At 51.6% G+C, this 10,895-nt stretch overlaps 1 protein-coding gene across 1 annotated transcript; it reads left to right on the top strand.

Moving 5' to 3' along the window:
- The first annotated feature begins 3,020 nt into the window (after positions 1-3,020).
- LRATD1 (LRAT domain containing 1) lies at positions 3,021-4,614 on the top strand. The gene is made up of 2 exons (XM_056856479.1): positions 3,021-3,036; positions 3,696-4,614. The coding sequence occupies exon 2, from the start codon at positions 3,733-3,735 to the stop codon at positions 4,612-4,614; it is 882 nt and encodes a 293-aa protein (XP_056712457.1). The 5' UTR covers positions 3,021-3,036; positions 3,696-3,732.
- Positions 4,615-10,895: the final 6,281 nt, after the last annotated feature.

The following is a 10,895-nucleotide window of genomic DNA, read 5'->3' as shown; positions in this document are numbered from 1 at the left end:
TGGGGTGGGTACTGTCGGTCAGTGGTCAACAGGAAGAAGAAGAAAAGAAGCAGCAGCAGCAGCAGAGTTACCGGCTTACAATCTCCTTCCCTTTCCCTCCCCACAACAGACACCCTGTGAGGTAGGTGGGGCTGAGAGAGCTCTAAGAGAGCTGTGACTAGCCCAAGGTCACCCAGCTGCCTTCATGTGGAGGAGTGGGGAAACCAACCCAGTTCTCCAGATTAGAGTCCAACAGCTCCAAACCATCACTCTTAACCACTGACTACACCACGCTGGCAAAAGTGCCCAGGAAACTCAGGCAGGGTGTGACACAGGCAAGAAAAAAGGAGGATAGGAAGGAAGCAGACCTTGAAACTGGGGGCTCTAAGGTAGAAAAGCAAGAGGGAAGAGAGCAAAATTTATATTTGTCAACAGTGCAGAATGAGGTGGCTGATACCAACATCTGGACTCTGGAGGAAAACCGAACAGCTGACAAGCAGGATAACTATTGAGGTGGAGCTGATTCAGGGTTAAGTACACAACCTCCAGAAATGTTAATTAAAATGTAACATATTTCAGCTTTGACTTGGCTAGCCCAGGTTAGCCTGATCTCATCAGATCTCAGAAGCTAAGCAGGGTCGACCTGGGCAAATATTTGGATGGGCATTATACAGAGGCAGGCAATGGCCAACCACCTCTGAACTTCTCTTGCCTTGAAAACCATACGGGGTCGCCATAAGTCTGCCGCAACTTGCTGGCAAAAACAAACAAAAAATATTTCATTCCACTCTAAGGTTTGTAATTGCAGTTGCAGAGAGCTGATCATAACCCCAGAGACCGTTGTTCCATTTGGGGGCTGTCATTCCAGGTCAAGAACACTTCTGCTACTCCCAGAGACCGTTATTCCATTTGGAGGGCTCTCATTCCAGGCCCAGAGCACTGATTCCAGTCGTGTGTGTGTGCGTCTTCAAGTTGCAGCCGACTTATGGCGACCCCTTTTGGGGTTTTCATGGCAAGAGACTAACAGAGGTGGTTTGCCAGTGCCTTCCTCTGCTCAGAAACCCTGGTATTCCTTGGTGGTCTCCCATCCAAGGCTGACCCTGCTTAGCTTCTGAGATCTGACGAGATCAGGCTAGCCTGGGCCATCCAGGTCAGGGCGATTCCAGTCTTAGGGGCTGCTAATCCACTCAGGGGGCTGTCATTCCAGGCCCAGAGCACTTCTGCTCTTCCCAGGGACTGCCACACCATTCAGAGGGCTGTCATCTCAATCCCAGAGCATTTTATGTGGGCCCAGGGACCGTCACTATACTCCCCGGGAACCCTTGTTCCACTCTGGAGGCCATCATTCCAAGCCCAGCGCAGGTTTCTTGAAACCCTTTCCACGTTGTCACTGCAGCTTTTGCGCCCCGTCGTGCATTTCAACAGAGCCCATGCACGTCAATTGGCATTCCAGGCTCCCAGGACATCCAGTGGGCATTCCAGCACCTCCCATTGTTCCCAAGGGGCATTCTTGCCATTCGTTTTAGTACATCTGGCTGCTCGGGGTCGCTTCCGATGCCGCCTTCGTCCTGTCAGTCCAACACGGCAGAAGGATTATTGAGCCGGCCTTTCTTCAGAAGATGCAATAAATGGCTTTAAAAAAATCACGGGGAAAAAGGCTCTGTGCTGGATACTATGAGAAAAGCAAAGCAACAGCACAAATATTCAATGCAATTATATATATTGGGTGCAAGAAATATATACAGTGACTACATGAATAACAAACAATACATAAAAAGACAGAAGACAAAAAATTCACTTAATAAAGGTAAGTAATAAACGTTGTAGCAATCACTGATATGTCAATTTCTTTTTACAGCATTCAAGCTTCCAGGAAAGGGCAAATGTCCCAAAATATATTGCAGACAGATTCATCACGGAGCCTGTTGGCAGTCTGAATTGCACCTATTAATTGCGCCTATCATGGTCTTGTATATGTATAAGGATTCTTATTGAGAGAGTGATCAGCTGATGAAGCCTTGGCGAAACGTGAACAACGATCTAGGCAACACGTCCACCTTCATCTTTTTTTTTTCCCCGGCTGCTTACTTGTCTGCAATATATTTTGGGACATTTGCACTGACATTTGCACCGCTTACTTGTCTGCAATATATTTTGGGACATTTGCACTGACTATTGTCGAAGGCTTTCACGGTCAGAGTTCATTGGTTCTTGTGGGTTATCCGGGCTGTGTGACCGTGGTCTTGGTATTTTCTTTCCTGACGTTTCGCCAGCAGCTGTGGCAGGCATCTTCAGAGGAGTCACACTGAAGGACAGTGTCTCTCAGCGTCAAGTGGGTACGAAGAGCAATATATAGTCAGAAGGGGGTTGGGTTTGAGCTGAATCATTGTCCTGCAAAAAGTAACAAAGGTAATGTGCTAACCATTGTCCTGTAAGTATCCAGATAATGTGCTAATGAGGGTGGGGTATGTTAATATGGAACCATGGTATCCTGAAGTGATCTGTCAATGTGTGAAATCCAAAGCTAACCTGCATGGCTATTGTTGACACGTCAGGAAAGAAAATACCAAGGCCACGGTTGCACAGCCCGGACAACCTACAAGAACCAATTCGCACTGACTTTTGCACAGCAGGGTTGTGGCCCGACGTGCACCCCCGGGAGGAGGGGTCAGGGCCCGAGCAGGGGCTTCCCCCCTCCCCACCCGCTCGCGCCCAACGCCGCGGCGGCCCCAGCCGGCCAGACGGCGGGCGTCTGGAATCCCCCCCTGGCGCCGCCGCTGATTGACACCCCGGAGGGCGGCGCCAGCTCGCCCGGCAGCCAATGAGCGGGCCTCAGGGCGGGGCTCCCCCCAATCCGGAGCGGCCGCTACTTGAAGCCTGGCCGGCGCGGCCAGGGGAGCGCAGAGGCGAGCGGGACCGTCGAGGGGCAGCAGCGCCCAGGCGGAGCCGGCGTGGCTTGGACGGCGGCGGCCGGGCGGGCTCCCCACCCCTCCTCCCGCCCCACCGCGGCCCCCCATGGCCCGTTAGGGGGCTTGGTCAGGATCTGGGCGATTCCGGGTACGCCAAAGGGGATCCGGGCGGAGGTCCGACCCTGCCCCCGACCCCCGACGGAGCGAGCTTGGAGATCTTGGAGCGCCTCGGGCAGTCCCCAGCCCGGGCAGCCTTTGCTGTGCGGCGGGCGTGTTGCCTGGGGTCCGGAGTTCGGGGGAAGGGGGCTCCCCCCCTCTCGCCTCCAGCGGCGGCGCTCTCTCTCGGGGTCCCCGGGGCGGAGAAGGGAGGCGGGCGAGAGCGGCAGCCGGTCACAAAGGAAAGCCGCTCGCCGCCTCTCTCGGGGTCCGGCCGCGCCCCGAGGAGCGACCGCGGAGAAGCCCTCCGCGCCCCCGCCAGCCTCCGGGGAAAGCCGGAGCGGAGCCAGCGGGGCAGCCGCGCCAGCTGCGGGGCTGCAACATCTGGCTGCCGGGCGGCAGCCCCTGCCCGTTGCGAAGGACCTGCAGGGAGCTGGGCAGGGGCGTGCGTTTGTGCTTGGGGGGGGGGGGGAGACAGTAAGGATCCGTGGAAGAGACGTGGCTCCCCTTTGCGAGGATGGGGCGGGGAGGATCCCCACCCCACCGAAGTCCTCTCGGGTGCGTGCGGGCGAATGTTTGTGTGCGTGAATTCTTGCCCGGGCTTTAACCCCTTCTCCGCCCCTCTTTCCCCCCCCCCTCCCTCTCTCTCAGATCCGGCGATCCCTGCTCTCGCCTCGCCCGGGCATTGATGGGCAACCAACTGGATCGCATCACCCACCTGAATTACAGCGAGCTGCCGACCGGGGACCCCTCGGGCATCGAGAAGGACGAGCTGCGCGTCGGGGTGGCGTACTTCTTCTCGGATGAGGAGGAGGACCTGGACGAGCGAGGGCCGGCCGACAGGTACGGCGTGAAGGGCTCCGGCGGGCCGGCCCAGGAGACCCCCACCCACCATCACCACCACCACCACCACCCGCCGCAGCTGGTGCTGAGCGAGCCCCAGTTCTCCGCCTTCCGCGGCCAGGAATGCATCTTCTCCAAAGTCAGCGGCGGCCCGCAGGCGGGGGACCTGAGCGTCTACCCGGTCTCGGCCCTGCCGGCCTTGTGCACGCCAGGGGACCTGCTGGAGCTTTTCTACCTGGGGCCCTCCGACCACCCGCCGCCGCCCCCTCACTGGGCCGTCTATGTGGGCAGCGGCCAGATCATCCACCTGCGCCAGGGCCAGATCCGCCAGGACAGCTTGTACGAGGCGGCCGCGGGCAACGCGGGGCGGGTGGTGAGTAGCTGGTACCGCTACCGCCCCCTGGGGGCCGAGCTGGTGGTGCAGAACGCCCTGGGCCACCTGGGCTTGAAGAGCCCCGAGGTGTGCTGGACGAACTCGGAGAGCTTCGCCGCCTGGTGCCGCTTCGGCAAGCGGGAGTTCAAAGCCGGCGGTGAGCTCCAGCCGGCCTCGGGCTCGCAGCCCCAGCAGCAGCAGCAATACTATCTCAAGATCCACCTGGCCGACGGCAAGGCGCATGCGGTGCGCTTCCACAGCCTGGAGGACCTCATCAGGGAGAAGCGCCGGATCGACGCCAGCAGCAAACTGAGGGTGATCCAAGAGCTGGCCCTCGTGGACGACAAAGAGTGACCCTTTTACAAAGGAAGCGGCCGGTGCTTTGTTTGCAAAAAGAGGAGCCCAGCGAGGAAGAGGAGGAGGGCGGGAGAGACCTGGCCCGGCCAGCGTGCCCGACCGGCCCTCCGCCCGGACTGGCCGCCCCACGTGGCGGGCCGCCCTCTTCCCCCCACCCGGTTTTCCCATTGAGGGGGAAAGAAACAACCCCCATGGCGACTTTCCAAACAAAACCAGCATCATTCCTCCCTTTCCCATTGGCCAGTCTTTGGCTCGCCCTCGACTAATCATAGTAATAAGAGCAGAGACTGGGGAGGGGTCGGTGGGGGGGGAGGAGCCGAGTCTCTGTACCCGGCTTCTCCAGACAGCCGGTGCTGATCCGACTTCCCAGCGTGCTTAATAAAATCTGGAATTGATTTCTTTCTCCCCCCCCCTTTTTTTAAAAAATAATTATTTTATTTTTCTTTTAAGGGTGCAGAAGGAAAATTAGGGGGGGAAGGGGGAAAAAGAATGATAATATTTGATATCTGTGTCCTAGGGGTTTAGAACATTACATACAGGCATCCTACATCTGCTTTCTCCCCCCCCCTTTTGAACGTTCATGGCTTTCATCCGCGAGGAGGGCGGCTGTTTGCTTTTGTTTAGTTTTGTTCTTCCACCGGGGAGGGGGGTTATATTTTGGCTGCTCCGGAGGCTGGATGAGCCGGTAGCCAATTCTAAAGGAGGAGGGGCGGGCTTCCCTTCCTGGTTCTGTTGCGCACCTGGGAGGCGGGGAGGCGAGAGTGAGGCGCCGCCGAGATTTATTGTGGCGCAAGGTTGGGTTCGCTGAAGCGCTGCCCCAGATCGGTGCGATCCTATGCGGAGTCTTGACCCATTGAACTCCTGCAATCCACTGAAATCAGCGGGCTTAGGCTGGAGTGAGGCTGCATGGGATTGCACTGTCCATCAGTCCACGAGGCCCAGAAAATCCTTTGTTTTCAAAATAATATTTGGCTACAGCTTGAACCTGGGCGCGTTTGTTCATTGGTAACCCCCTGTCGAGCACCGTGGGATGGGGTTGCCAACCTCCAGGTGGTGGCTGGCGGTCTCCCGCTGTTACAACTGATCTCCAGGTGATAGAGATCAATTCACCTGGAGAAAATGGCCACTTTGGCAATTGGATTCTATGGCATTGAAGTCCCTCCCATCTCCAAACCCTGCCCCCTCAGGCTCCACCCCCCAGAATATCCAGGTATTACCCAACCCAGAATTGGTAACCCTACCATGGGACTTTCTTCACATTGGATTCAAGTGCAGTTGCTCTTTAACACACACTGTTGTTTTTTAAAAAGCTTAAAACTTTCAGGATTCCCCCACCCCTTTCCCTCTGTAGGACATGTCCATGGGTCATTTTAATGTGTCTTAAATAGGGTGAGAGGAAGGAGTGGGATTTCCTCCCAGTTCATTAATCTGAATGTCAGATTATGAGGCAAAGGGGGTGCACCAGGGAAGGAAGGGGCTTGAGTTTCATGCTGAACACGCAGGCTCTTGTTTGGGATTCGGCAATCTGTCATTGAATGCTTTGGCCCTGACGCTCCTCGGGGCTGGAAAGAGCCCTCAGTGCGTTTTGAGTCTGCAAAGGAGGTTCCACTTCTAACTGAAGGGAGATTATTTGCAGCAGATGAAATGCTGCCATAACACGATCAAGCCCGTAGCCAAGCAGTTCATACTGGGCAGAGAAATGGAGTAAGACTTTTGAGGTTGGGGGTGGAGGAGTTTAAGCTTTGTACCCCAATGGGTAGAGCGAGCCTGTCGGGGATGGAGAAAGGAACGATGACTTCTGCAGACACCTCCCTCCTTTTTATTGTATTTTATTACAAAACAAAGTGCAGAGAGCCTTAAGCAGACATTAATTTCATAGCAACAAGGCTATTTTTAAAAATGTTGAAAGTCTTTGATGCCTCCTCCCCCTTGGCTGAAGGTGATCACAGTTCACGGTTTTAAATACTTAATGTTTTGTTTCTGCCTGTTAGCTGTGCTAGTTGCCGCTGCAAAACCTTTCTGCTGCCCTTTGCGGGGCGGGGGGAGGACCGAGAGCCGGTGATTTCCTTGAGGCCTGAGCCGGTCTTTTAAAAAAGAAACACCAAGTATATATCTTCCTTTCAACCAGGAGAGCTCGTTCCTGCTGCACCCCCATGGCCAAATGCTTGCAAAGAAATCCCCTTGAGTGTGGGACTTGTTTCTCAGCAAATGCCCCTATGAGTGGGTGGAATTTTCACCTTTGTTTTTCTAGAGAACAGGGTCAAAAAGCTCTGTGCAACGTCAACCAGGGCAGACCTCTGGTTTCCTTGGCCTGCTCTGCTTGAGGGGATCGTTGGCTCTTTGGACTACCCTGTGTGATACAGCTAGCACTGTGCTGAGCTGTTTTCTTCTCTTCCTGCACAACCACGTTCTGCAGGGAAGCAGAGGGAGGTGAGTATATGCCAGACATTAGCTGTTCATTATTTATAGTTCCACTTTTGACAAAGCTGTAAATAGAGTGCCGCTGAGTTGGCTTGAAAAATCAAATCGATTACCAGCTCGGTTTGGGGTAAGTTTATAAAGCCAGAAATAGATCCCCAAAGATGTAAGCGGAGATTGTTTGCATTTCCAATCCTCAATCTGTTTTGTTCAGTGTTAATCGGGTCCGAGTAAGAAGCTAAGAATATCTACAGAGTTGCTTACATTTCAATGGTATATCAGACTGCCTCATCTTGCAGTGATCAAACTCCTGCATATAAGAATAGTTGGTTTCTTAAACTTATTTACAAAAACCTTATAGAATATAAAGGCGCAGATGGCAAAAAGGCAGAAATAGAAATTCCTTTATCCATATACTTTACTTTTGCTGTCCTTTGCATTAGAAGAACCCTTGCAGCAAAAATATGTTGCAGGTTATTGAAAGATCTGACGCCCTTGATTGTTGTTCTGTAATACACAGTGGGAGTATTACCGAGGTTACAACTCTGTGGGTACAGGAAAAAATGCACTGAGATGTTGACTGGCTAATTTTCTTTTGGTTTGATGAAAAAAAAAATATTAGGGAAAGTGAAAAATAGGCACTCTTCCTTTAAAACCAATAGTCTTCAACCCATGGGTCAGAACTCTTAGGTTGGTTGCAGATCTCCACCTGCTGGGTCCTGAGTTGTCATTTGGCATGATGAAAGAAGCTGCTGCTGGTGTACGTACATAAAGACCAAGGATGCTACATCAGCGTGGTGTAGTGGTTAGGAGCGGTGGACTCTAAGCTAAAAAACCGGGTTTGAATCCCCACTCCTCCACATGAGCAGCGGACTCTAATCTGGTGAACTGGGTTTGTTTCCCCACTCCTCCACATGAAGCCAGCTGGGTGACCTTGGGCTAGTCACAATTCTCTCTCTGAACTCTGTCAGCCCCACCTACCTCACAAGGTGTCTGTTGCGGGGAGAGAAAGGGAAGGAGGTTGTAAGCCGGTTTGATTCTCCTTAAAAGGTAGAGAAAGTCGGCATATAAAAACCATCCCTTCTACTTATTGTTTCTTCTTCGAATGCCATGGGAAGGAGCGACAGGGTGCTAAGACGAGGTCTTTCATTGGTGGAGGATTCCTCCATGACTGACCATGAGCTTGTTCTTCCATGTGGTGTACCTCCTGATGCTCAGCTTGTGATTCCTGTCCCTGGCTGTCTTGGGGTGGTGTCCACAGTCGGGGCCTTGACACCAGTGAGGTGAGGTCTTGATCCTGACTCCCCTCTTCCTGTCACATATGGTTGCAGTTCAGTAGGTCTCATGCTGCCACCTGGGAGTTAAAGGTGGGTTCCAAGTCTGGAAAGGGTGAAGAGCATTGCTTCAGTACCGATCAGGGTTGCCAACATCCAGGTGGGGCCTGGAGATCTGGAATTCCTGCTGATCTCTACATGACAGAGATCAGTTTCCCTGGAGAAAATGGCTGCTTTGGACGATGGGCTGTATGGTATTATACCCCTCTGAGGCCCCCATACCCTACCCTGCCCAGAGCTCCACCCTCAAATCTCCAGGAATTCCCCAACTTGGAGTTGGCAAGCCTAATACCAGTTCTCCTATTGAGGAATTAATTCTACTGAGTTTAATGGGACATGGGATTAGTTCATAGGTATACCTGGGTATCACTCTATAAATACTACATGAATTGAACGCTTATCAGCATGACTCATAAGTATGAACGTGGGACCTGTGGGGCTATCTCCTCTCATTGCCGTACTCACAATGCTTTCCAGTGGAGGCTGCAGCTTCACATATGGCCTGGTTCACATGTGCATGTCACTTTATCGATCTGGATCCAATTTCTGTGTATGACGAACACTGCTTGAGTTGATGTGGGTGATGTTTTTTATTTGTGGTATAATACTGTCACCCTGACCTGGATGGCCCAGGCTAGCCTGATCTCCTCAGATCTCAGAAGCTAAGCAGGGTCAGCCCTGGTTAGTATTTGGATGGGAGACCACCAAGGAATACCAGGGTTGCTGTGCAGAGGAAGGCACTGGCAAACCACCTCTTTTAGTCTCTTGCCATGAAAACCCCAAAGGGGTCGCCATAAGTCGGCTACGACTTGACGGCACTTTACACACACATTATATCTGTCATTATGCACTCATACGAATCATCACTGGATGTTGCAGTGATATAGTGATGAACAAGCATGTATGAACCAGGCTTTACTCCTGGTATATGTGTCTTCAGGCTACAGTTGAGGGGTGTCATTTATTGTTTTTTAATGTAATCAATGTTCTCTACAGGATCTTATACATGAACCTCTAGAGAAAGGTGATCTCCCCCCCCCATCTGTATTATAAAATGGCTCCATCCATTCTACAATCTCAGAATTCTGCCACTTCACTCTGGCCTGATCTATAAATGCAAACTGAAGGTATGGTAGAAAAGGCAGTAACAATTCAGATGACAAGTGGGTGGGGTTACATTTTTGTATATTCCCGTCTTTAAAGAAAAACAACTTCTTGCAGATGGGAAAAAAACTAGAACTAGAGCCAGTGTGGTATAGTGGCTAGGAGTGATGGACTCTAATCTGGAGAACCGGGTTTGATTCCTCACTCCTCCACATGAGTGGTAGACTCTAATCTGGTGAACCAGGTTGGTTTCCACACTCCGACACATGAAGCCAGCTGGGGGACCTTGGGCTAGTCACAGTTCTCTCAGAACTCTCTCAGCCCCACCTACCTCCCAAGGTGTCTGTTGTGGGGAGAGGAAGGGAAGGTGATTGGAAGCCGCTTTGAGACTCCTTAAAGGAAGCAAAAATCAGGGTATAAAAACCAATTCTTCTAGAAGAAAGCTGGTATAGACGGCTCACTGCTGTGCAAGGATAGGCTTTTGTTTCTTTGTTTGTTTTGTAAATATGGTCTTATCTGTGGAGGAGAGTTCAGATCCAGAATCTACTGCCTGAAGCCTGGAAGTAGGGCAGACCATACTACCATCTTGTTCTCCTGCATGGGTAGAACAGGCCTAATAATATATTCGTTCAAGGGGTTGAATTCTTTTAAATGTGAGACTACCTACCAGTGTCTAATCAGCTTCCTCATACTAGAATACCAGAGATTTCTCCATTCAATTTGGTTGTGGTCAGTAGTTGATAGTGGTGATCTTATTAATAAAGATAGGCAGGATCCTTTCTGTTCTCCAGAATCCTGGGTAGTCTGGAAACGGAGAGCTCCCATCTTGTGAGGAATTGAGCTGCTGCAGCATTAGAGTGTTCATTCACTGCCCTCCACTTTGGAAAGCTCTGGGAATTTTCTGCAGGTTCCCATGTGTCAGGATGCTTGGTTTTTCAAGTGAGTGTGACGGCTGTAATGCACCAGAAAGGAATCGAATATCTGTCCAAGCTAGATAGAAGGAGGAACTTGACTTGGAAATGGTCCACTGCATTGAATCCAAAGGACATTTCCTTAAGTAACAATGTAATCCTAAACAGAGTTTTCCCCTTCTAAGCACATTGACTTCAGTGGACTGAGAAGGATGGAACTCTCCTTAGGGTGCCACTGTGAGTATGTTTAGGATCCGAGAGGTGAAGGATCTTGCGTTCAGATGGCACTGTTTGAAGTTGATCAGTATCATTTTCTCTTTCTGAGTTATAGCAGGGCCTCGGTAGCTATTTTGCAATTCCAATGAAAAGCTGAGACAGCTCCTTTAGTAGAAGAAAATGCTTATTGCTTTGTTTATGGAACCCTGTATGCTGAGAATTTCCTTCATGGATGTTCTATAAGTCTATTGAAAATCCTAATGTGTGAAGGTGTCGTCCCTGCATAAATGGGGCT

Source organism: Euleptes europaea, chromosome 10 (assembly GCF_029931775.1).
Source record: "Euleptes europaea isolate rEulEur1 chromosome 10, rEulEur1.hap1, whole genome shotgun sequence".
NCBI lineage: Eukaryota > Metazoa > Chordata > Lepidosauria > Squamata > Sphaerodactylidae > Euleptes > Euleptes europaea.
This window is presented reverse-complemented; position numbering and strand designations above follow the sequence as displayed.

Bases quoted from the DNA above. Each gene is read 5' to 3' on its own strand.
- LRATD1 (XM_056856479.1), top strand. From the start codon at position 3,733: ATGGGCAACCAACTGGATCGCATCACCCACCTGAATTACAGCGAGCTG.